The 27,253-nt window shown below is 40.7% G+C and overlaps 1 protein-coding gene across 2 annotated transcripts; it reads left to right on the top strand.

Moving 5' to 3' along the window:
- The first annotated feature begins 62 nt into the window (after nt 1-62).
- LOC110735150 lies at nt 63-26,489 on the top strand. Of its 2 annotated transcripts, none has more exons than XM_021915308.1 (9): nt 63-295; nt 1,771-1,796; nt 1,959-2,043; nt 2,126-2,335; nt 22,877-22,999; nt 23,077-23,134; nt 23,220-23,293; nt 25,944-26,032; nt 26,116-26,489. In XM_021915308.1, exons 1-9 carry the CDS (start codon nt 203-205, stop codon nt 26,183-26,185), a joined length of 828 nt encoding a protein of 275 aa, XP_021771000.1. In that variant the 5' UTR covers nt 63-202; the 3' UTR covers nt 26,186-26,489. The 2 variants fall into 2 exon arrangements, with proteins under 2 accessions (XP_021771000.1, XP_021771001.1); XM_021915309.1 differs by having other exon boundaries at nt 124-295; nt 1,745-1,796.
- The last annotated feature ends 764 nt before the right edge of the window (nt 26,490-27,253 follow it).

Genomic DNA, 27,253 nt, shown 5'->3' with positions numbered 1-27,253 from the left:
AATGGACGAATATACCCTTATTAGAGTCATTTATGACTCTAATTAATAGAGTCCTTGAGATCCTCCCCTCAAACCTACTCTTACAAACCATGCTCTAAAAGTTTGATTAAGAAAAACACATGGTGTAAATGTGAATCGGAGAGAAATGGTAGCAGAAATCCCACGAAAATAGCTCCTTAATCCCTTCCTAATTATTCGTGAAATGGGTAACCAGTTCGTTTTCGCTGTCATTCTCCTCTGCTTTTTCCCATTTCTCCAATGGATCAAAGCTTCATCTCCTTCTCTCCTATCTCAGGTGATTGCTTTTGATTTTGATCTTAATGTATCGTATGCATATTTCCTGATTTGAGTACCTTCCTTTGTAATTTTCGAATATTGTTGAATTGGGTAATGGGAGTCATGTTTTGAGCTATGATGAGCAAGTTTTGCGCTTCACTTGATTTTGTAATGTGACAACTAAATTCGGACAAGTAACTATGTAAAAGTAAGAAAGTTATCGTGTATTATGTGACAACTAAATTCGACAAAGTAAACATAGCTTTGACATTAGGGACACAAATCTTAGCTATGTAATGTATATGACTTTATTAAAACCAAAGATGTTGGCGATTCTGTGTTTTATGAGGGGTGATGTAAAAGACTGCATATGCCCCAATTGATTTATTTATGTGGGCTGAATTAGATGGATGGTTTATACCTGCTCTATCAATTTTATTGGCAATGCTGATTTGTTGTACTACTTCTGTTTCATATAATTTGCAACGATTTGACATAAAGTGTGAGTAGTAAGAGTCTAATCGTTCCAAATTATATGAATGGAGGTAGTAAGATTAAAGCTGGAAACCATCATTACAATGATTATGTATGCAAAGCGAACTTGGATAGAATAAAAGTGATTAGTTAGTCATTCACAGAAGGATTGTGATACCCAGATTAGTAGTAGTTTATTCTATCAATGGTTGGTATGATAATTAGCGCTAAAAATTGGATCAGTCTCTTTTTTTCCTTGTTCATCCAAATCATTCGCCGGTCTGTTAGGATTTCTTTGGGTAAGTTGAATGTTCTATAAGGTAGTCGCAATGATCAGGTGCTTGTATTTGGATACAATATTATAGGTTCGAGATCTTCGGGGCCTGTTTGGATGCAATGGGTAAGAAGTTTCCTAACTTGAGTTAGAACTAAGGATGTAAGGATGATAATCATGATATTATTCCATCTTTTCTATATAAAAATCTGCAAATTCTTCAGGATATCAAGCAGTTCACCTGTGGAGGGGGTTTGCAGCCTTGCTTTTTCATGGAACCCAAAATCAGTTTCCATAGCATTCTCGAAAAGCACTTGCGATTCCAGTTATTGGTTTGAAATTCTTGAATGAGGCTTGACCGCTTGAGTATTCAGTTTAATCCAATTTTGATCAAGAGGTTTCCTGGATCTTGTATTGGTTATGGATTTCAATGCAGGTTTCAAGGGGTGTTACTCACATTTATTAGAAATTCCGAAGCTAGAGTTCTAGGTGAATTTAGTCAGGCAGCTGAGTAAACATTGTAAAGTGTGCCTCATTTGCAATTATAGAAAATATTTAGTTTAGAAACATTAACGATATTTCATTATTGGTTGAATTGTGACTATAATGTTTTACTTAGGCAAGTGAACTGTCTATACTGTATTGGATTGGTTTATCTTAGTTGATATCTTGTTCTAAAACTATTCTATTTTAATAACTGCATGTTGTGATGATTAACAGTGACTTTTCCTTACGATGATATGCAGGAACTTGAAGATCGTACAGGTATAAGGTAATAGGATTTGCAGTAATTTCTAGCAGAATGTGCTGTCACTACTTTTTCACCTAGCTTCATTACAATTTATTTTTGGGAATGTAGGTGCTTAGAAATATATGTGCTGATTAAACTTGTGCCATATTCCTTTTTACTCTTATCTTTGGATTTGAATGTCAGAAAAATTCAGCAACACGAGGAGAATGCTCATGAGATACATTGCTCACGAGAGAGGAGCAGGGCGGCATGGAAAGTTATTGATGAGGTGCATTTTTACTTTGTTAAGTAGGAAATAAGTTCTGAATGCTACTTTTAAAATCCTAAGGAGTAATATATTATCAATGCAGTATCTCATGCCTTTTGTGGAGAAAGAGAAGTATCATGTATCAACCAAGTGTAGACTTCACCCAGATAATGACATGTTCAGGGATCAGGAAATGCACAAGATAAATCCTGACGTAAATGAATGGAAATGTGGCTACTGTAAAAAGACATTTTATGCAGAAAAGTATGTTGATAAGCATTTTGATAACAGACATTACAGTTTGTTAAATTCGGTGAGTTTTCTTTTCTTTTTTATTATTTATTTTTAGTATGGTTCTATTGGTGTTTTACTATGTCTTTTACTGTTTACAGTCTTTACACCCTTTTAAACTTGGATAATATGTAGAATAGCTAGTAGCCTAGTAATTTGAAGTTGGTGTCATACATATTAAATTATGGTCTTAATTGGAAGACCAACTTCTGCATGTTATGAATATAAAGGCTGTTGGAATGAAGTTCCATCGTTGTTTTTGGCCATACTCGTAGATATCGAATAAGAAATTGAGTCTACAAGTAAAGATTATGGCAATGAATAATGATTTAATTATTAGAATTATATTGTATATAGTTTCTGATGAGCAAGTAAGCTTTTGTATTACTTACCCATCTTTACAAAAATTTACATCGTAAGTCTTTGTCCCAATAGATAAACCTTGTAGGAAGGACTCCAAAGTCCTGAAAAGGGACAAGACTAACAAACAAAGCTGTCTAGCTTGGTCTTAACATACAATACTCTATAAGCTATCGAACCATATTTGATCTTGCTGACTCACTTTGCTATCTCTTACATCTGAAATTTTATGTTACACTGCTATATTTATCCTATAAATTTTTCGCTTCCATAAAGCTTTGTTCATTGTCAGCGCAAACTGCCTCCCTTTCATCCATAATGAGAACTGTTTTGGAGTTTTCTGTGTCCCTCGGGAGAGTTACGTCACTAAGACTGGATTTCGGGCGCCTGTACCTGCAAAACAACGGAGACTCCGGTTGGGTGGAGTTCTGCCTCCGACGATCGAGTTAGATAGTGTCCGGAGAATGTAAAAAAGTACGGAAAGTAAAGTGGGATCTTCTTGGATTTCGAGATCATGTGTTTTTCTCCGTTTTCGAGAGAATTCGGTGTATTCAATGATTAGATTAATCGTCCTCTCCAAGGTGGGGTAAATCTCCCTATTTATAGGGTCATTGGGATTCGCGCACCCGTACTAGGTTACGGAAACCTAGGACTTATGGGCTGCGGGTTTTCCGGGCAGTTTAAGGAATTGGGCTTTGTAGACTGCCAATCCCATATCTGCCTGTTAGGTCCACTTTGGGCTCCCCCTAGGGTGACACGTGTCACGCTCTGGTTGGTCCACGTGGCGGAGTAATAATACCCAAATTATTTGCCCCTCGCAGGGGTGACGTGGTACGCTATGTGACGCCTGTGACAAGTGTCACGCATGCATGGGTGGACAACATTTTTACTCTTTACCTTCTGGTGTAAATGGATTTTTACCCCTCGATATATATGTCCTTATCCCCTCATTTTCGCATATTCACGGGAAATTTTCAGACAAGAGAATCTTTGACTTTTGAGAGAATTTGTTTATTGCCGCTTGAGTTCGATCCGCCTACATTACAGACGTTCCAAGAGGCTCCTTCAGTACCTTTAATACAAGGTAACCGCCTGCTTCATCTCTTTCTTGTTCTTTAATTTTCCGTTTATGTTTGTTATACCTTGTTTTTCAAAATGGTTTCACAAACACACACGGCACGACAAAGGATAGCTATTTGGCGGTCACCTGGGACGGCTGAATCTAGAACTAAGAGTGCCGCCTGCCCCCACTTGGACTCCCATTTGCAAACATCCCCGAATCCGACCGTCTCTGTGGAGGACACTATGGTCAGAACTAAAAAGACGGCCCAGGGCCCTATTGATGAGGAAGATGCCGGCGCTATTAGGGTGCCAAGAGATGAGGTTTTTGATCACCCACCCGGACTCCAAGCACGCCGGATGACTCCATCCTGAACGAGTCAAATGATGGGGCTGATGATAGTGCATCCGACTCTCTGAACAAGGGTCATCCCAGTCGGATGCTGTTTCAGGCGGTTCCGAAGATAGAACTGAGCCGCCTGTGTCCCATGAAGAGCTAAAAAGCTCTGAGTCTTCCCTGACTTGAGGAGGAGGCCGCCTCTCCTGAAAGAGGAGAAGCTTCTTCCTCTAGTCAAAATGAACTCACCCCCTACTTCACCCATGTCTCTGTTGGGATTAAGAGAAATATGCTGAAAAAACTCAAGGAAATCCGAGACATCTATGTCATGGGGGCCGGATATAAGATTCATGTCCTTGACGGTCGTCTGGCCATTCAATCAAAGTTACGGGGATCAATGCTTCGGCTGTTATGAAGCTGCGATACAGGTGCCTTCCCGCTTGATGAAGATGTTGAGAAAATCCTGGACGGATACCGCCTGGGTATTTGGCAGCTCGCCCCTTACTCGTGGGTGAACATTCTGGGGTACGTCGCCGCCTGTAAGATGTAGGGGGTGAATCCGGGCTTTGAGGCCTTTGCTTTAATGCATTATTTGAGCAAGGCTCCTAAGTCAGCCGGCCTGGGTGGTACACCTTAACTTGTCACAAGGGGTTCATGATGACCCTGGGGAAGGAGTTAAAGTGAAAGGACTGGCGAAGCCGGTTTTACGTCATCTCTTCTCCAGATCCTAGGTAGAACCGGAAGTATAACACTTGGAATAGGAACCCACACCTTCTAGGCCAGAAGGCGATCCTCCCGCCTAGGATTAAATTTTGACGCCCGGCTTGTTAAGGTTTCCACTAAAACCTTAGAGGGTGGGAACGAAAGGGAGATAGTTCCCCATAGTTACATCCCTAGGTTTGAGTGGCTGAGGGACCCTTTTTATTTAGGCGCCTGTGGTCTTAGCACGGAAAAAACAAAAGGTAGCTGGCCGGATGAAAACACCTAGCAATATATATATTTGATTCTTGTTTTTTTATTTTTTTATTTTTATTTAATTCTTACTGACGCTCATCCGGCCTTTTTTTGTAGAAGAAGCAATGTCGCAGCTATCTCTGAGTAAGAAACCCGCGAGCTCTGCTGCCACCTATCGCCAAATGATCCGGCAGAAAAACCAGATCTTCAAAAAAGACCAGCCGGAACATGTAAGTATTCTACAATTGTTGCAGTCAAGCGGACCTTATAGTCTTAAATTTGACGGCTTTTCTTGATTTTCAGGAGGGATCAATGAGGCCGCCTGCCTTTGGCGACAAGCCACTGAAGCACCTGTTTGCAGAGGAGGATCGGATGCCCTCTAAATCGAGGAAAACCGTGACGCAGAAAAATCCATCTGCTGCCACTGGGAATGATTCTCACCCCTCCATTGCCGGCAAGTCGCCTGCTTTTCTTGGAGCCCTTAAAAATCCGGACGCCCTTTGGGCGGCTTCGAAGAGTGGCAAGCCAAGCCAAGCCACTCACCGCTACTGTGAGGGGGGTTGACACCCTCGAACTTTGATGCCATTTTGACAGTTCTAGTTGAGGTAACTTGTTTTTAAGTTAGAAAATATTTCTAACCCCTCTCATGCCGTCTTTATTGATGATCTTCTTTGCCGAATGCAGGCCATGCTGCGAGTGAACGGGCTCAAAAAGCCGTTCTCAGACAAACAAAAAGAGGTAAAGAGAACCAAAGAAAGGGCCGCCTCTGTTCTTGATCAAGCCATGTTTGACATATTAAAAAATGAGGCACTGACTCGTGATATCCTGCATTCTTGGCGGAGGCCAACCTGGAGGCCCAGAAGAGGGTATCTGAGCTTGAGGGCGAGCTTGATAAGCATGAGGATGTCAGTAGGGAAATAGATAGCCTCCGCCGCCAGAACGAGAATCTGAAGAGAAAACTCGCCAACCTGGAGGAGGAGGAGCAGCCGAGAAAGAAGTTCCAAGCTAGCCCGAGGAGGAAAAGAGGCAGCTGGTCAAGGAGAACGAAGCCGACTGCCATCCGGATGAAAATGGCTTGGAAGGCTTTGTATCCTGACGACGATTACTCCGTTTGGGAGTATCGTTTTGAGCAAGCCACCGAAGAGCTTGACGAGGAGCGGCTGTAGGCGAAGAAAAATGGCGGAGCTGATGATGAAGAGGACATGGCTGAGAATGAGGACTTTGAGCTTGAAGAGGATCATCCGGCTGATGCTGGTGAAAAGCCGGATGAGAATGTAGAAGAGTCCTCCCCTCCAGATCAAATATAAATCTTTGACAATTACTTTTCCGGCCTGCGCGCTGAGTATATATGTATCTTTACCGGCTGAGGAGTCGGGTTTGATTAACAATTTCTTCTTCTCACCGATTGTAAAATCGGTTAACACTTACTTTTGACCGATCATGGAGTCGGTTTTATATGAAGCAGCCGGCCATTGGGTCGGTTTTCCCTGCATTTTTTTTTATGTGCATCAATTTTGCTAAGTGCGTAGAACATGCGGTATACCGAATGTAATTGCCCTGGACGGATGTGCACTTGGTTCCAAAAGTGGGTTGATTACCCCAAATCAAGCGGACAGTCGTCCATTTAAGCATCCGAATATAGTATCAGACGATCATTGACCGTATCAATATTGCCAAAGGGACTCTGATCTTGGACCGTTTGTATTAGAATAGGCTGCTCAAAGTCCCTTTGCCCCGTTGTGGGAATTTCTTAGGTTACTCAATTATCATGAGATATTAATCTAAGCTGGAATAACGGCTGGTTATCGGCTGGTGTCAATAAGACATGCGGCTTTGTTTATGCCGTTTAGGTTCCATTTTAGATTATTCTGGTTTAATGGTTGTGAATTAGCTCTTATTGGGTTAATCAGTCGTTGCCGCTTGTGTTTGAATTTATAGAGCAATGTGCCACCAGGATGGAAGATGCTCTCTGCGACGAATTCACCGGGATGAGCGTCGCCGGATGTCTTGCTCTTGTTGGAGTAGATGGGTAAACGTTTAGTAACAGACGGCCATTGGCCATATCAAGTCGTTTTTAAACGAGCCATGTTTAGCCGCTAAGTTTTTGACTTAGCTTATATTTTCAAATTTAGCCTTCTGTATTGCTTCTGAGTAATAATAGGCGTCTTAATGGTGTAAGTACAGAAGTAAGTTCTTTTATCTAAATGAAATAATAGCCGGCTACCAGTTGTTATAGAACAGGTGGTAGTCTCTAGTTATCTAGGTCTCATTAGATAGTTCAGTTTAAACAACTGCGAGCTTATCTTAATCCAGACAGTTGGTAGAGCCGTTGTTTTTTAAGTTTATAGAGCAACGTATCACCCAACCCTCTGTGACGAATTCACCCAGATGAGCATCGCCGGATGTCTACTCATGTTGGAGCAGATGATGGTTTTTTATATCATCCGGCTATCGGCTATTGGCCTCATCAGGTCGTTTTAACGACCAATGCTTAGCTGCTAAGTTTTTGGACTTAGCTTATATCCACTCATGTTGGAGCAGATGTTGAGTTTTAATAAGGCCGTTTGTACATTGCACATACAGTTTTTTCCATTGGGAGATGTTTACAGTTAAAGCAATACAATCATTGATTTTAAAAAGCAACTTTTTATTGATGGGCTCTTTATTTACAAAAATTTACTAGTCTTAGAATTAATACTTTTTTAAGTTATCTACATTCTAAGTTCTGGCTAGCTGTCTGCCGTTTGGAGTTTCTAGGCGGAACGTGCTGCCTCTGACTTCTTCATAGATCCGATATGGGCCTTCCCAATTGGGAGTCAACTTTCCTTGTTCATTGGCCCTACCGGTTGCCTCCATCTTTCGTAACACAAAGTCCCTTACTTTCAAGGGCCGCTTGTGTAATCTTTTGTTGTAGGGTCTTGTCATTCTCAGACGGTAAATCTCATGACGCAAGGCGGCATTGCCCATACGTTCCGAGAGTGAGTCCAATGCTAGCCGCATGGCCTCCTAGTTAGCCTCTTCGTCATAAAGCATGACTCGAAGAGTCGGCTCATAGTGTTCAATGGGCAAGACGACTTCTGCGCCGTATGCCATGAGAAACGGGGTTTCACCGGTTGCCCCTTTTTCAGTTGTTCTGATGGCCCATAAGACATGAGGCAACTCATCCGCCCATAGACCGCCAGCTCTTTCGATTTTCTTTTTATTGCCGTCTGAGATTAGCTTGTTGAAGGCTTCAACCTGGCCGTTTGCTTCGGGACGGCCGACTGATGCAAAGTAATGAGAGATCCTTTGGTCTCCCAACCAATTCATGAGAGCAGGCGTCTCAAACTGAGGGCCATTGTTAAAGACCATAGACATAGGTACCCCAAACCGAGTGATGATATTCCTCCAGATGAAGGAGATGACATCCTTTGTCTTAATGCCTTTGACCGCCTCTGCTTCTACCCATTTGGTGAAGTAGTCAACAGCGACTAGAATATACCGCCGTCCGCGGCGCATACGGACCCTGAATATCCATGCCCCATTTGGCGAATGATACTGGGCTGTGAATGACCGTCAGATCAGTGGCCGGACGGTGTATGAGTTTGCAAAATCTTTGACACTTATCACATTTCTTAACCATGTCCATGGCGTCTGCCTCAAGAGTAAGCCAGAAGTAACCTTGCCGGACCCTTCTTCCTAGAGACCTGCCGCCTATGTGGGAGGCACAAAAGCCCGAGTGCAGGTCCTCTATAACCTCTTGCCCCTTTTCTAGGGTGATGCATTTCAAAAGAGGTTGCAGATAACCCTTCTTGAAAAGCTCTCCATTATGAATCTCAAAGTTAGCCGCGCGTTTTTTCATTGCAGCCATTTCTGGATATGCATTCGGCAAAGTGCCGTCTAGTAGATAGGCCCGGATGCCATCCATCCAGGTTGAACTCTGGTCTAGTATTCCAATGGGATCTTCTTCAATATTTCGCTTTTCCATTACCTCCCAATAGATCGACTGAGGTGTATCATAGGAGGCGGAAGATGCCAACTTAGAAAGAGCATCCACTTGATTGTTCTCTGACCTGTGCACTTGACTTAGATGGAATTCATTAAGAGTCCCAGCCCTTTTCTGACCGCTTGCAGGTATTTGATCATAGTCGGATGGGTGGCCTCATAGTCACCATGGTATTGGCTAACGATCAGCTGTGAATCAGAGCAAGCGTCAATCTTTCTTGCCCCTGCTGCCTTGCACATGCGGATAGCGGCTAACAGGGCTTCATATTCCGCCTCCTGGAACTTGAACCGTAGTGCATATTCATACTTATCCTCTTCAGGGGACTAGCTTATAATCCCTACACCACAACCGTTCATAGTAGAGCTCCCGTCCACATACACTTTCCAAACCTGGTTAAGATTCTCTGGTTCAACCAGCCTTGTCATTTCGACAATGAAGTCGGCAAACGCCTGACCCTTCACTGCTATTCTTGGTTCGAAAGAGATCTCAAGGCTTTGTATTTCAATAGCCCATTTGATCATTCGGCCGGATGACTCCATAGTTGTCATTGACCACTTGATAGGTTCATCTGTGTAGACCACAACCGAATGTGCCAAAAAGTATGGTTTTAACTTCTTGACTGCCATGAAAAAAGAGCAAGGCCAAACTTCTCAAATTGTTGGGTACTGTAGTTCAGCATTTCGAAGAACATGGCTGATGAAATAGACCGGGAGCTGGGTGTCGTCTCTCTTAGCGAGGAGGACAGCACTGAGAGCATGGTCTGAGATGGCCAAGCACATGTAAAGCACCTCCTTGGCAGAGGGCTAACAAGCCTCGACAATGAGTGCAAATGTTCTTTCAATTTCTGAAAGGCTGCCTGACATCATCCCCCCATTCAAACATAGTCTTCTATTTGATAGCTTGGAAAAAATAGAGGCACTTGTCACCTGACCGACTCAGAAATCTCCCCAATGCCACCGGACAACCTGTTAGCTTTCGAACTTTTTAGACAGGACGGGGTGACTTCATGTCAATGACCGCCTGTATCTTCTCTGGGTTGGCCTCTATCCCCCTTTGATGAATCAAAAATCCGAGAAACTCCAAGACTCAACACCAAAGACACTCTTCTTGGGATTGAGCATGACCTTGTGCCGCATGAGTGTGGCGAATGTTTCTCGGAGGTCAACAAGGTGATCCGCCTATTGCTTGGATTTGACTATCATGTCTTCAATGTACGTCTCTACATTCCTTCCAATTTGATTAATGAAGAATGTATTAATCATTCGTTGGGAAGTAGCAGGCGCATTTTCCAAGCCAAACGACATCACGGTATAGCAAAATAACCCTTGATCAGTGACGAATGCCGTCTTCTCTTGCTCTTTTTTCCACAAGGGTATCCATAAAGCTCATCAAAGCATGTCCGGCTGTAGAGTCGACCACACTGTCGATCTTTGGAAGTGGATAACTATCCTTCGGACATGCCTTGTTCAAGTCAGTGTAATCAACACACATGCGCCAGGTACCATTCATCTTCTTTACGAGCACAACATTCGCAACCCAATTTGGGAAGTAACATTGTCGAATGAACCCGGCGTCTAACAACTTTTTTACTTCGGCGGCTGCCGCCTGACTTCTTTCTTCGCCGTGGTTTCTTTTCTTTTGCCTAACCGGCTTCTTTTTGGGATCCACGGCAAGCTTGTGGACAGCTAGATCCGGGCTGATGCCTGGCATCTCTTCCACTTCAAAGGCGAAGATGTCTTTGAATTCTTTCAACAAATTGTGCAAGTCTGCACCCAATTTCGCAAAAGCAACCGTCCCAACCTTAACAACACGCTCCGGATGTGTGTCATCCAGAACAATATCAATGTGTTCACCAGCCGGCTAGGGACGAAGTTCATCTGACCGTTCTCTGGTCAATGATTTCTATTGCTTTTCCTTCTTCAAGGCCACCAACTAGTCGACCTTTCTCTTCTTGCCGGCTGCTTTTGGAGCAGGCTCGGCTTCCTTGACATCGCCAAGGTTTATTGGCTCCTCACTCTGGCCGGCTGCGGCAACTATGGGCTTGACGTCTGAGAGGTAGCACTCTCTAGTTGTCTTTTGATCCCCATTCAAAGCCGACAGACCTATCATTCTTCTCAAATTTCAACGGCATGAGGGATGGAATAATGACGGCCTTGGATTCATTTACAGTTGGACGACCCAATATCAGATTATAGGCGGTCAACTTTTCAACGACCAAGAATCGGACTACCATGTGGCGTTCTTTTGCCCTTCTTCCCCAGCCGGATGGGTAGGTCAATTCGTCCTACCGGATGCACAACTCCCTAAAAACCAACCAAGGGGTGAGACACCTTGTGCATGCTGCCAGGCTTGTACTTCAGTTTTGACAAGCACTTGTGGCTGATGTCAGATGAGCTTCCGGTGTCTATGAGGATCCGGCTAACCTTCTGGTTAGCCACTTTGCACTCAATGACAATAGGGTCATCATGCGGTCGTCTGACCTTGCCCCTGTCTTTTTCAGTGATGATGACCTAAGGAAAGGTGTCAGTAGACGCTTGACCCTCATCAGCTGAACTAACGTCCAGCCGCCTAACATGATCTTTGGTGCCCCGGATGGTTGGGCCCCCTCAAGCAAAGCCGCCTGCTGTTGTGTAGATCGACTCTTGATCAGTGTCCGAACTATCAGCAGGTTGGGTTAGACTTCAGAATATAAGACTTCAGCACCCCTTTATCAGCCAGACGGTCCAACAGCCGCTTGAGACTATAGTAGTCGTTGGTGTCATGGCCAATGTCCTTATGGACATGGCAGTACTTGTTTTTGTTCCGGTTTTTTACGGAACCTTTCATAACAGCCGGCTTCTCTATGGTCACCTAGTCTATCTCCATGAGGATGGAGTAGCAGTCTTTGTTAAACTCTTACTTTGGGACGTACGGTTTAAACTCTTTCTTTTTCTTCTGGGGTGGCTCATCAGAATCATTAACCGGCTAGATCTCTTTTCTTCTGGGATGGCTCATCAGAATCATTAACCGGCCATATCTCTTTTCTCTTCTTGTTCTATTCAGCTTTTTTTTAGCCGGCTGAGCTTGCCGACTCTCGTTTTTGTCAGACTTCTTGGAGTCCGACTGCTTGCTGATGGAGCAGAGCTCGGTCGCTTGTATATATACTTCCGCCTCCATCAGCGCTTCTTAGAGGGTGGCAACCCTCTTTTTGACTAGGTCAAATTTAAAATTCGACCCGTCCTTCAAACCCTTGAAGAAGTCTGTATAAGCCACCTCGTCAGATAAATCTGGATTCTTACCAGATTGAACCGCTTGACGTATGACCGACGCCCTTCTCTATCCCCCTGCTGCACTGCACCTAAGTCTAGACTTGTTTTCTTCGCAGGGATATTCATAGAGAAGTTTGAAGCAAACAAGAACGCAAGCATCTTGAAGCTGTTTATGCAGCTGGCTGGCAGGTTGCCGAACCATTGTTGGGCAATGCCCTTCAATGTAGCCGGAAAGCATTGGCACCAGGTGGCGTCATCCAACCCCTGCAAGTACATGAGGTTGGTGTAAGCCATGAGGTGATCTTTGGGTTGGTGGTACCATCATAAGTACCCACCATAACATTTTTAACCTTGGCCGGCTGTGCCGCCTCGGCTATTTCTCTGGAGGACGCAGAAGGTTGTTCCCCAAGTTTTAGCAGACGAAGCTGCCAGTTCAAAGGCTGGATGTTTTGGGCCGCCTGACCCCGAAGAGGGCCGGTTGCATGTAAGGTTGTCCGTACGACATGTATGGCTGCTGAGGCACATACAGGACCGAATGGATCATGGCCAGTGTGGACGGACGGGCCGCAAGACTCTTTTGTGCAGATTGAGAAGACGTTGAAGCCGACTCAGACTGTTGTTGGTTTCTCTTATGCTCGATTAGGAACCGGGCATCAGAGTATGACTTCTTTGAGCCATCCGGCTAGACATGCCGGATGGCCTTCCTCTTCCCTGTCTCAGGGAATCGGATTTTAGTAAGATCGATCAAGGACCGCTTCCCCTCCTTTGATTTAGGATGCGGAGTGGGCTGTTGGTCCCCGGCTTGTTCTTCTCAAAGGGAGAGAAGGTTTCTTGGCCGACTGATCCTGTTGGAGCCAGACGTCCTCTATCTCCCCCTTGAAACTTGTCATGAATTTCATGAGTTCGTCTTGAGTGACTAGGGCTGTACCTTCTGCGACGGTTGCCCGGATGATTTAGTAGGACAAGCTTGTTCATCACCCCGTTCCCTTCTTTCTATAGGACGGGTGCATCTGGTTTTGAGTGACCCATCAACGGCCACATATGTTTCGACTTCAAAGTCGTTATCAGTGTCATGGTCCGAATATACCTCAGCTTCGGCCGTAGGCCGTTTTTCATTAGGAGGCGGTACAAGTTCTTGTGAAGCCATCTTAGAGGTACTCTCCCCACAGACGGCGCCAAATATTTCGGGGTTTTCTGTGTCCCTCGGGAGAGTTACGTCACTAAGACTGGATTCCGGGCGCCGGTAACTGCAAAACAACGGAGACTCCGGTTGGGTGGAGTTCTGATCAGGCGATCGAGTTAGAACGTGTCCGGAGAATGTAAAAAAGTGCGGAAAGTAAAGTGGGATCTTCTCGGATTCCAAGATCAGGTGTTTTTCTCCGTTTTCGAGAGAATTCGGTGTATTCAATTATTAGATTAATTGTCCTCTCCAAGATGGGGTAAATCTCCCTATTTATAGGGTCATTGGGATTCGCGCACCCGTACTAGGTTACAGAAACCTAGGACTTATGGGCTGCGCGGTTTTCCGGGTAGTTTAAGGAATTGGGCCTTGTAGACTGCCAATTCCACATGGGATATCTGCCTGCTAGCCCTGGTAGGTCCACTTTGGGCTCCCCCTAGGGTGACACGTGTCACGCTCTGGTTGGTCCATGTGGCGGGGTAAAAATACTCAAATCAAGAACTATTACAATTCTTTCTCATCCTGTCACCCTAACCTGCTGCACCAATTTCCTGCTGGTCTGAGACAGCCTCATTGTTGAGTTGCAGCCTCTCTCTCAAAAAAATTAAAATAATAAAAAATATATATATATATATAAATTGATGAACTTCAAATTGATAGAAAAAGTGACTGGACCTATGGTTGCTGCAGTAATCCCACAGAACCGGCATCGGCTGCATGTATCAGTATCACTATTAAAACATTATTGGTCAAATTAATGTAGTGCTTTAAAGATACTGTTCACTTTCTAAGTGTGAATTTTGCAAAGAAAAGATAAAATTGACATATATCATTCTAAGCTCAAATTTTCAAAAATAGAATAGAAGCATCTGCCAGAATCCTTAAATTACAACTAAAAGATAATAAATCTGAATAGATATCGCATCAATTAACCCAATTAAATGAGAAAAAAAAAACCCTAATAAGTATTGGTTTCCAAATTAGGATAGACAAGAAAGCCTCTTGTGTTCTCATGAGCAAAATATACCCCTACAAAAAAGGGAAAAACCATTAAAACATTTATATAACATGACAAGTAAGCTGACAAAAACCCTAAACAAATGAATTATGTAACAACTTTCCCAGCTTCCCAAACATAGTATCCCCTGATGTTGACAAAAATTGAGGCATTGTTCGGGACAAATTACAAAACTAAAGAACATAAGTCAAATAACCATTCCAATGTTCACCAGAGCGATGTTTAAGGAGGAACCTTAAGAAACACCGTGGATGCGACAATATCTGAGGCAATTCTACCCACAGGCTCCATACCCACCAACAAAACAGACAGACCCGTCTCTTTCCTCCTCTTGGTATTTCAATACCATCATTGAATCTGTTTTACTCCTCAGCATTATTCCCACTAAAATATATATTCCATAATGACCATATATCGGCTATTGTATTGTATTGTAGAGTGTAAATTGCCACTACTTGAATGATAAAAATTAGGAAGAACCACTGCCAGAAAGAAAGAGAAAATGGTAAAGCCTGCCACCTTCATAAGATATGGTCAGCATGAAGCATGTTTAATCTGATATCTTATATTAACTTTAGTACTTCCTCCGTCTTTATTTAGTTGAAACGGTTTGACTTTTGTACTATTCACACATTTCACTTTGACTCTTTTTGATGATTTATACTCAAGTTAAAATATAGTTACGTGCAGTCTTGTTAGATTCGTCTCAATTTATACTTTCATAATATCAAATTTAAAATTTTTACGTAATTATTAGAGATAAATGTAAGTGAATTTACGTATTGTCAAACATGAAATGAAAAGTATTACAATTAATAAAAATAAAAACAAACAAAGTAGTAGATCTCTATCAATAGTACAAGTTCATTCACATAAATTTCATCATTATTTAAGGTAGGGCTAAGGTTGACATTCACTCTTTTTTTTTTTTTTTTTTTTTTTTTTTTTTTTTTTTTTTTTGGTTGTTGAAGAGTAAAGCTTTTATTTATATATGAAAAGGCATCCATGAAGATATTTGCCTCTTTGGCCTTTGGGTAATCTTACACTACAATTTTACTCTTCAGATAGTGTTAAATCTGTTAATAGGATTTACGTCATGGATTAGCCACTTGGGAGTCTGGCATATGCATTGAAGTGATTGAATGGCTTATTGGGTATTCAATGCTAACCAGGTATGAGATTATGGAGCGATGACTTTTCATAGTAGAGTTGGTAGGTGGAGAGTTGATATCATTTACATCATAAAAAATATTCAGTCACAATTCAGGATCTTTTGTCCATGTGTTCAACCATTGTCTGGCTTGTTTACTCTAATTTCTCTAAGACAGTTTTATTGCAGATTTCTATTCATATAGGTTCATGCCCATAGGTGTCATAATTTCATCATTATTGAGGGTAGGCTTAATGTTGACTATCACTTTTTTTGGTGAAGGTCAAAGTTGTATAGATAGGCATCTATGAGGATATATGCTGCTTTGGCCTTTGGGTAATTACACACAATTAGACAGCACTTATACTCTTGGGGTAATGTTAGTAAGATGCGGTACATATTCAATAATGCTAAAATACTGCCACTTGCCTCTTTTGACTGTTTTTGAATACTTGTAACACTTCCTAATTTCACATTAAATCACTGTTATTTGATTGATTTTATCTCCCCCATTGGTCCCCACTGATATTTAGAAAGTTGTGCAACAATATATTCTCATCAACCCACATGCATAATTGCATACTAGTGTATTCTTTTCCATTTCCTGCCCACACTCCCATATGAATTCCTAACTACTGCAGCAATGCAGCCGTGGTAGTAGTTGGCTATTTTGCTAGGAAAGCAAGAAATGATTCATTTCAGAAACATAAGATGACATAATTGAGCATGCTGAGTACAAGTGTACATAGGATAAGAGAAAAGAGTGTTTCACCAAAGAAAGTTTCTGTAAAAAGTTTATTTCTGTTTATAGATATAAGCCTGAGGCTCTTAGTCTGTTTCTTCCCTCTCTTACAAAATTCATCTTAGATATGTTTATATATATACTGATAGCAATACAAATAATTCTTGCGTAGCAGCAAAAAAACTAAACCAAAACTTTAATCGTAGATGGATGGGGTCAGCTGCATGGATCAAGAATCAATAACCTGAGGTCATCCACATGGATCCTCTTCATCCACTTCTATCCACTGCGACCAACACTTGCAAGCCATAAAAAGAAAAAAGAAAGAAGAAAAAGAAGAAAGAAACTTAGTAGCTTTTTTATTGTATATGTAGATTAGATGAGAGTTGCAAGATTTTCTCAATTGCCCTCATTATCTTCGAATAAGAAGCTAAATCCTTTCATACCTCCTAAATCATTTTTATGGTGTAAATGTGGTAAACTCTCCATCTACCGTATCTAACTGTGAAAGCCATTGCCTAATAATCTCTCCATTCCTAAATACTTGCATCACTTGTGTTTGTGTGTAATTTTAGCCTAGGGACATTCCTCTGAAAACTAGAGCTTTTACTCAATCTTGACTTTGATCAGATGTTTCAAACTGTTAATGGAGGTAAAAAGAGTGCTAATTGTATTCAACAGCACATATCAAACAATCCTGTATTTCCCTAACACCCACCTTTACCAGCTTCTCTCTAATCTGTAATTTTCTTAGCATAGCTAGCGAACAAATAATAATCATGTGTTTAATCTTATTCCAGATGCTCTTAGCCCAAGAATTGGTATATCTCGCCTTCAAATTTTCTGATACACACTATAGTTCACCATCTTTCTTAGCTCAGCAAGAGAATAGTGTTTTTATCTTTTCTCTAATAGCACAAACTCTCTTCCTAGACGAGCTGCTGTCAGGAGAAGTGTAGTACTTCCAGGTCTTCCACCACTCAGAATCCTTAATGTATGCACTACTCACCCATTTAATCCACAGGTTGACATATTCTCCCATAATTATGATATTTTGTAGAGCACATTTTATATTCCTAGCCCTATATTAGCTTATGGACTACATACATCCTGCCAAGCCACATAACCACACTTATGACGGTAAATTTAAGCAGAACACTTTTAGGCAGAGCATAAACTTGTTCCAGATATGCCTATCCTTAGTAGCACTGAGTTGATCAACTGAACCGGCTGAGAATGAGAGGTTTCTTGTGCTCCTGACATGCTAGAAAATAGGTCGTCACTAAATCCCAGATATCAAACAAAATTTGTTAAACTCAAACTAGACACTAGTGACAGTGGCAGGTCCAAGGTCAAACTGCGAGGAAAGGTGAGCCTAACTGTAAAAGGTCTATGACTAAGCTATTTTGGAATCAAGAGTTGAAATGTTTTGATTATACCGAGCCAAGTATCAATTAAGCTAGGGAAATTCAATCAATAAAAAGTACTAGGGAATCAGGATCCACATGCAGTCTTGATCAATCAAGCTACGTATGGAAATCAAATAATGAATCAAATCAAGCTAGTAGTAGGAGCATCTAATCAATCATCCTGATATTATATAGCTTAGATCCCTCTAAAGCAATACAATAAGAAGAAACATGATCAAATTTTCAACCAATTATGATGAAGTCAATATTAATTTCCATGTCAATTGAATCCAATCATCCAAACATGTTTATAATCAAGGGAGGCCAATCCAATCAATATAAGCATAAAGCGAACCTCATCCAATCAATTTAATTACCATAAAAAATCCTCCAATTTCCAAATTAAGCTCAAATTGATCAATTCAACATATTTCACCCTAATCTCTAGCAATGAATCTACTCATTAAGCTTGATTAATGTGAAAGCAAGATCAATTTTAAGCATCATCATCATCAATACTTGAATCCTACAATCTAATTCCTAGTAATCAAGCAAGTAATTGAATTCTCAACAAAACAAAAGAAATCTGAGTTATCTGACAATTAAGAAGATCAAACTATCAAACTTATGCTGAAAATGAGAATTAAGAAGAATACTCACTAATCTTTGATTTACAATATTGAAATTCAAAGTTGAATTGAAGGAATTTGGAGAAAACTTGTTGAATCAAGACTTTATCTCTCTAATTAGCCTAATTCTCTCAAAAATTTTGATCTAAAATGAAGTTAGTTACAAAGTAATACGTATATACTATTTATTGTTAAAAGAAAATAAGAAGAAAACTAAGCATAAAAGCCGAGCAGGGATCACGGGAAGGTCAAGTGGCCGCGGATGCAGCAAGGTATCTTGCCCGCGATACCCATTTCTAGGTTCGGGCAAGATGCCGACCATCTTGGCTGCAACGTGCGAGTTGTAATGCCGCTGCTTGCGTGCTGCTAGGCCGGTATGGTTGGTGCGTTGATGAGGGAGCTCAACAAGCTGGTGGCCGCGGGCGCGGGGGTTAAACTTGCCCAAAACAAGAACTTTGTTCCTAATCCTAGGGCAAGTAGGTACTTGCCCCAAGTGTTATGCTTTGCCTTGAAACATGTCTTGCTTGTGCTCTAACTTATCGAACTTGTCATGTTGTCTTCCTTAGCTATTTCAAGCTTCCTCCTCAATATTTGAATCCTAGGATAACCCGACACACCTACAAAACACGTCAAATAAAAGGGAAAGCCATAGAATAGCAAAGAAATGTGTAAAAAGGATAAGAAGACCACAGAAAACACGCATGTCTCTAACTTTTGAACGGCTTTTTCCCATTTTCCCATGCTTATATTCACATACATTTATGAAGCACATACTTGCTTGCAATTGAGCCCATAATTCCATATATTTTTCATGATAATCAACAAAACAAGTCTAAAAACCAAATAGCTTCACAAAAAGTAAAGGTGTGGAATGAAACAAAAATGTAAAAAGGCTTGTAATGTGCTAGAGAAAAGAAAGGATATAGCTCAAAGGGGTTAGCAAGAAGGGCAAATGTAAACCAAAATCCCAAAAATAGAAAATCTATTCTAGAAAAAGAAAGTTATAATCTGCGAAGAAATGCTTTTGTCCTTCCTTAAAGTGACTTGGTCGCGATCTTGAGAGCTAAAAGTCAAATTCTAGATATGAGAATGCGATAACCAAGGATCTAATAATGCGCCGCTTAACAAAATATTATGAAGGCTTGAAGAAATAAACCTCACTAGGGATAACAATTACTAAATCTAGGTTTCATATCCAATATAAAGAGCAATACCATCTTACCACAAACAAATGAACTAAGGCTTCATGTTCCCAAAGTTCTAAAAACAAATGATTACCTTAGCATCCAATATCTTAGAGTCAACCCAAGAAGCGTAAGAACCACTACCTTGTTGGAAGAAAAATATTCAAGAACACAAGTCCAAGGTTAAAATGTCAAAGCAAGAACAATACAAACGAACATTGCAAATTTTCTTTGAGATTAACAAAAATCTTTTGGTTTTTTTTTTTTGTAGAAAGAAAACATGGAAGAGGAAAAATTCAGGGACCCATGCATGAACATAGAAATGCTAATCGACAAACAATGGTCGTTCGACTACAACGCCAATGGTCCCAAATACCCTTAAGGTATTATAGCAAACATCCTCGAATCATTCAACTTCAATCTATACTACTCCTATCCTAAACACCCAACAATGAAAATTAAAAGGGAATGAAAAATAGAATGGTCTCTCCGCACAAGAAGTGAATTAGAATGAAAAGAAGTCAGAAATGCCAAGAAAACCATCCTTTGCAAGCCACTTCCAAACTTCTAACGCAACCTACAATGTGAGAAAAGAAAGAATAAACAAACTATTCACAAAACAAAAAGTTTAGTTAAGAAAGAAAAATCAAAGGAAAAAGTAAAGAAAAATAAAGTCATCAAGAAACCAATCAAGAGCATAATAATTTGGAATTTGAAACATGGGAGAAAAAGCAAACAACAATCACTAATCATCAAAAATCAATCATCAATACTATCATCAACAAACTTGATTAACATAACTCAAAACAACCAAATATCAAGACCACAAGAGTAAGAATTCCCCCCAAGCTTACAATAGACAAACCCTCCCCCCCCCCCCCACCCTCCCCCAAAGCTTGAAATTGATTGTCCTAAATGAAAGAAGTAGAGCATAGCGAAGGGGAGGATAGCCATACAAGGACATCAATCGAGGTCGGTAATGTGGGCAGAAATTCCCCCACCCATATTGAAAAACTCATTAATCATGCTATCCTCGTTTGCCTTCATCTCTCGCTCCCTCTCAAGCTTGGCCGCCTTTTCCGCCTCATAGATATGAGACCAATCACTAAATTCCGGGGGACTCGAAAGACCCCATCTCCCAAAAGTTTAGTTGTGGGGAATTTGATGAGTGCCATAAATGGAACTCGAATCCCCCTTATTTGATGCTCGTTTTTAGCTTCTTCTGTTGCGTTTTTATCTTATAAAAAGCATAAAATAAATATGAAACACTCGTCAGTTCTAGACTTTAATTTTGGTGGTCAATTTTTTTTTTTTATGCCAAGCATTCACAATATGAAGTTGAGACTGCTGTTGGAGGATGGAACTCCTAGATAAACGAGAAGACTAATGAAAAAATTCTACCAATCTCATCTTCTTTGGAGGGAGGGGAGGGGGGGGGGGGACGAGAGTTCTATATGCCTAACACACACACAGACACTCAAAGAGGGGAGGGGGAGAGTGTCTGTTCTGTATGCCTCATACTATATGATTCAAAAAAACCATGAAGCGAGCCATTTATTATCAAAGAAAATCCAGTTGTAAAATCACATGTCAATGATGTCAAGGTTAAATCTATAAGAGTTTAGCTGACTTCCTTCCACAACTCCTCAGTCCTCTCTAAATCCTTGCTCACTATGTAAATTATATATATTCCCTATGAATAATGCCACCCTCATTCTCAGCTTAAGTCAGGTAGCACCTCCCTCAGCCTATCACAAATCTTCCTGGTTGCGCATTTATAAAATACATTACTGCAGGAGTATCAGGGAAATTCTTGGCTACTATCTTATTAGAACAGTAAATTATGATATGAGTGAAATGGCATCCCAGCTTTGAGAAATCACTACTGGCTTAAACTCTTGTGCTGGTATTGTGGTCACTACTGGTTTGTCTCCAAAAAGAGAGATTGGGCATTTTTAAGTCAAAAGAAATGAGAAGGAGATGGGAAATACTGAGATATTTAAAAGCGCACAATAGTGTATGATATTATCCTCATTTTCTCATGATGATTCAAGGCACCATAATACATTTTTCTGCATATTTAATTTAGTTATTCATTTCTTTCATGGAAAAAAGCACATTAGCATTCATTTGTACTAATTTTAGAATAGAATTTCATTTGTCATTCCCCAATCCTCACATCCTAACTTGGACCACTATTAAACATGTGCGAACATCTTCAAATTGAGAATTTTCCAAGTGATATATTTTGACTCATACATGTAGGGTTGTTCACATTAGGTTAACCGTACTGTTAAGCCTTAACGGTACGGTTAACCGTTAGATCGGTTACTAAAAAACACGAATCGTAGCCGCACCGTTAAGGAACAGTTAACCGCAACGGTTAACTGTTTCTTAACGGTACGGTTACCGGTTAACCATTGATTAAATTTAACTTCAATACATTTTTAGTCTTCTAATAGTTTCAACCCTAATACATATTAAATATAAACAATAATAAGTTCCAATTAGTTGGATACAAACCGATAAAAATTCTTTTAGGGTTAATTTACATAATTATATATAATTTTTTCCTCAAAAAAGTAAATAAAAATATTTTTTTTTATCTTAACGGTTAAACGATGGTTAACCGTTTACTCAAAACTGTAACCGTAACCGTTAGCCGCTACATTTAACGGTTCGCTTAACCGTAACCGTTTAATTCGGTTAATTAATCTATAAAATTTGTCGGTTATAGCGGTTAACAGTTATGGTTTTTTTGCACACCCCTACATACATGAATCGGACTCTTTAGTGAATCTGGGCATTATAATGGTGGACCAAAATGTAGATTAAATATATTGATATTTGGGATATAGCGGCCAGCTTGTGAATTCAGGCAACCCTGGTTAGAATTGTATCTACATGGGATCTTAGATAAGCATAATCAAAATGCAGGATATCTTAATGGAATGGTGTAAGTTTCATGGATGTACCCGTTTGAAAAAGCCTGCTTTTATGTTGAAGGAACTTGTTTTCGTCACAGTTGCAGTTTGTGATTTGTACTGTATGTTTGCAGTACTTTTGAAGAATTTATATATCAGTTCACATTACTTGTTAAATACTTAAATGTGCTTCAGTTTTGCGTTTGTTACTTTGCCCATAATCAAGGTACATAAGTTTGTCAATACTGCTATTTTAGTATGCAACAGCCTGTTAATCGCTTCTTTTCAGTTTTCTGTTTGGAATTGATAGACATATTCTATAGCCAATGTGATTCATTTTCTGTTTTTGATTTGCGCCATTCTTAACTGAACATATGCTTGAAGACAGAAGGCAACTGTCTGGCAAACTTGTGCGGAGCATTACACTGTGACCTTGTGATGGATTTGCAACCAAGAAAGACCAAGTGTAATCCAGCTGCAGCAGTGAGAAATCGCCATCTATGTGAGGTACATTACTTGTGTTCCCAGCTGTAGAATTCAACAATTTATGCATTGTCTTTTAATAAAAAGTAACTTGTGTGCAGAGTCTTGCTGATACTTGTTTTCCTGTTACCGGAGGTCCATCAGCCAGTCGTCTTCATGGTATTTCGCTTCACCGGTGTTTTACACATTTTTCTGTGCTACCATTTTTGTAACTTACGTTTGCTTTTGTCCTTGAAAATTGCAGAATTTTTCTTGCACCAGTTCTGTGATGCACACACTTGCTCTAGAAGTCAGAAACCTTTCTCCAGGGGTGGCAAGGTAGGCCATGTAAATTTTTCAGATTTTTCACCAAATACCCCTTAGTAATTTATTTATTCACCATATAGCCATGAAATTTTTCAAACTCACCATATACCCACGAGTTTCACAAAAATGTCACCAAATGCCCTTAATGACTAACGGTGGTTAACTCCGTTAGTCATTAGGGCTAATTATGCCACGTGGCAGCACCTGATTAGTTTTTTTAATTATTTCATTCATTATAAAAAAAATTAAGAAAAAAAACTTTTTAAAAAAATTTCCGAAAAAAAATAACTCACCACCCCTAACCCCACCAGCCAACCACCCACCTTCCCCCTCTCTACTGCCAGCCTCTCTAGCACCGGCCAACCCCCTGCCGCCGGCGCTAGGCTCTACTCCCGCCGGCGAGACATCCTCACCCCTCCCTGAGTTCCCTAAACACAAGTCTTTCTCTCTCCTTTAGCACAAGCCCGACCCCTCCCCGCTCCGGTGCCGGAACAAAAGAACCCCAGCAGCCCTGTTCCGTACCCCACCGACGCCAACCCCCTGCTCCCTTTCCCTTTCCCTAAACCACCGCCTCCCGAATCCCTTTCCCTCCCATGAAAATCACTATAAAACCCCAACCGCTCCTCTCCCACCCTTGAAAACCCTAGCGGCGATTGGGAAAGAGACGATTGAGATTTTCTAAGGGTTTTGGGAGAGTGTGAGGGAGGTTTCGGGGTGGGTTGTGAATTCGGGGTAGGGGGACGTCGAGGGAGAGGCGGCGGGAGTCGCCGGCGCAGGGATAGGGTGGTTTGGGCGGCGACGACGGTGGGGAACGTGGCTGGCTGGCTGGGGTGTTGTGATTTTTTTATTTTTAAAAATTTTTTTAGTTTAAATGGAAAAATTCATGGGAATAATTCCACCTTTGGGCAATTCGTTTTTAATAATCCCACCTTTGGGTGCCTTTAATTTTTATTGGTCTCATTTGACCAGAAACCGGTTAAACCGGTCAAAATTTTTAATTTTTTTTTCTTTTCTCTATCCTTCCCCGAAACACCACCAGTGCTCCACCCACCACCACTGCACCACTCCGGTCCCATCCCCACCATCAAAACCGGCCCCTCCTCTTCCCGACAATCGTTGCCAACCCCCACCACCAGGCTGAAACTCCCACACACCCACCAAGGCACCAACCGGTCCTTATTCCACCCAACCTTTCTGCAGCCCCGGTTCCACCCCTTCCTAACCACCGCAGCCAACCCCCGCCACCAAAAACTCCCACAAACCCCACCAACGAGCCTGAACTCCCCACCCCACCTTACCACAACTCCCTTCTCCTTCATGAATAGCAGCCTTGCTGCTGTTGTCTCTCCTCGCACCAACAATAAAAGCCTCGCCGTGACGCCGCATCACCAATTCCCTAATTGCGCATCAAATCACAGCCAACGCCACCAATTCGCCACCCCAATCAGCAATTCGCCACCGATTTCAACATTTTCGCCCACCACCGTTGATTTTGTTGAAATTCGTGATGGACGGTGATGATGGGCATGATGCGTGAAGCTAAAGAACAGAGCAACCACTAGCTTGACGGTGATGATGGGCTTGATGCGTGATTGACGGTGCAGTGGTCGGAGATTTGTTCAGGGTGGGGGAACGTGGGAACGTGGGCTGGTCACCGGTGGCTAACAGGTAGAGGGAAAAGGGGTGGCGTGGTCGGATTTCAGAGGGGAAGGGGGTGGGTGGTCGGATTTGGGAGGGAAAGGGGGTGGGGTGGTCGGATTTGGGAGTGGAAGGGGTGGTTTCAGGTGAAGGGGGAGTGGGGTTGCGGTGGTTTCATATGAAGGGGGTGGGGCTGTGATGGTTGTTCGGTGGTGGGTGGTTGCTTGGGAATTAATTTTTTCTTTTATTTTTATTTTTTCTTTAAATAAATTTAATTTTTTTAAAAAAAAATTTGACCAATTACAAGCCGCCACGTGTCATGTAACCTGTTATAACAGGTTACATGACCTGTTGGGACCAATAAAAATTAAAGGCAAAGGTCGGATTATTAAATAATAATCCAAAGGTGGGATTATTAAAAACGAATGGCCCAAAGGTGGGATTATTCCCATGAATTTTTCCTTTTAATTATTTAATAATTTATTAATTTTTTTAAAAGAGCCAATAATATGTTGCCATGTGGCAATTTTAGCCTTAATGACTAACGGACATTTGGGTATCTTGTGACATTTTTGTAAAACTCAGTGTTATACGGTGAATTTGAAAATTTTCATGGGTATATGGTGAATAAAAAAAAAACTCAGGGGCATTTGGTGAAAAATCCTCAGATTTTTTTATGGCATTATTTTGGATGTTATATTGCTTATTCTAGGAAAGAGACTTAAAGGGGAGCCTGAAAGCATTCTGTTTATTGTTCATTGCAATTGCTGAAAGAGCAGTGATGAACAATACATTACTATACCTTTGCTGGTGTTTCTTTGTATTGGGTGTATTATTCTTCCTATTATTCTCTTCATCTTTTATTATTACTCGAATTATAAAGGAAAAGATTTGAGTTGTAAGAGAACTTTGCTGTCAATATACATCTGAACTGATTTAAGCATCAGACATAAGTCAGCAACAAGGCTTTAGCATTTATTCATTTACGGATACCCTAATTGTTGTCTTGATTTTTTATTTGCAGCAACGGACGAATGCTTTTTATGTTGCCATTTCAGTGTTGATTTTTCTGCTGCTCCCACTGTTCTACGGCTTTGTTTATTTGTACCAGAGGTAATCATACATTCTGCAGCCTTTTCTACTTTTCTAGCATAATCTTCTCCAATAGGGTTAATGCTCTGAGATTCATTCTGTAGGGGATTGCAAAGGAGTACTCGAGATCTAAAACGAATATCACAAACCGGACGTAAGAAGAAACCCTCATGATCGTTGCACATAAGTTTTGTTGGCATGTCTTCAAGGTTTTAGATTATCTTCGATGTTGTATTACTTGTATTTGTATATGATACTCTTTTTTTTTTTTTTTTTTTTGGTGGTTGCTTGGTGTGCATGTATAGAGAAGAAATTGTTCAAGCCAATTGTTAGATGCAAAGTATTTCATTTGATCTGTCATGAGTGATATCTTTAGCTTTATATAAGGTCGTTGATAGAGAGATAGGTGGTACATGAAACTAAGTTGTAAGATACATTTGACTACTATACCACATGAGGATCTTAACCATTGATTTCACACCTTTTTTTTTTATTACTATATATATATATATATATATATATATATATATATATATATATATATATATATATATATATATATATATATATATATAATTTTTTTTTTTATTATTTTTTTTTTTTACAACAGCAATGATTTTGCACATTAGCAAAGAGTTGCAAGTTTCAGTTTCCAAAAATGACATTTCGCATGAGCAAATAAACGGAAGTAAAAGCCTAAACAAAAACTTCTACCAATTGACTCATAATGGATCTCGTTTCACTTTAAAACCCAGCCTTCAAATTCCACCAAAACAACCTTGGTTAAACATACAAAAATGATGATTTCATATCAATGCAAGTTAACAAAAAAATAATATATATATATATATATATATATATATATATATATATATATATATATATATATTAATGTAAAAACTAAATTCAACATTGAGATTCAATTTTTCCTAGTCCAAGACCTTCATTATAAAACTTGAATCCTACAAAAATCAAGCTCCAACAAGGTAAAATATAAAATCTATTGTTACGGGCTCACGAGTCGTCTCCTATAAAATGGGCATCAAATTTCGCGTCTCCACCTCTGTTTGATTGTCGGCAAACCTCCATGAGTCATACGTAGTAATATTTTTGGGTCTTTGCTTCTATTTTACAGTATATATTTTTCTTTAGTTTAGCTTTCTATGGAAGTTTTTTGTATAGTGTTTCGGGGTTTTTTTAAATCCCTCGGGATACAGGTCTTGAATATAGTCGGACGGTCTT

Source organism: Chenopodium quinoa, unplaced genomic scaffold, assembly GCF_001683475.1.
Source record: "Chenopodium quinoa cultivar QQ74 unplaced genomic scaffold, ASM168347v1, whole genome shotgun sequence".
Classification (NCBI taxonomy): Eukaryota; Viridiplantae; Streptophyta; class Magnoliopsida; order Caryophyllales; family Amaranthaceae; genus Chenopodium; species Chenopodium quinoa.
The sequence above is the reverse complement of the archived record's forward strand: the minus strand, read 5'-3'. Positions and strand labels throughout refer to the sequence as shown.

What these genes read in the sequence shown, in the direction of transcription:
- LOC110735150 (XM_021915308.1), top strand. Translation starts at nt 203, where the DNA reads ATGGGTAACCAGTTCGTTTTCGCTGTCATTCTCCTCTGCTTTTTCCCA. An exon ending in GAAGATCGTACAGGTATAAG is followed by an intron (nt 1,797 to 1,958) that starts GTAATAGGATTT and finishes TTTGAATGTCAG; the next exon opens with AAAAATTCAGCAACACGAGG. An exon ending in ATCAGCCAGTCGTCTTCATG is followed by an intron (nt 23,135 to 23,219) that starts GTATTTCGCTTC and finishes TGAAAATTGCAG; the next exon opens with AATTTTTCTTGCACCAGTTC.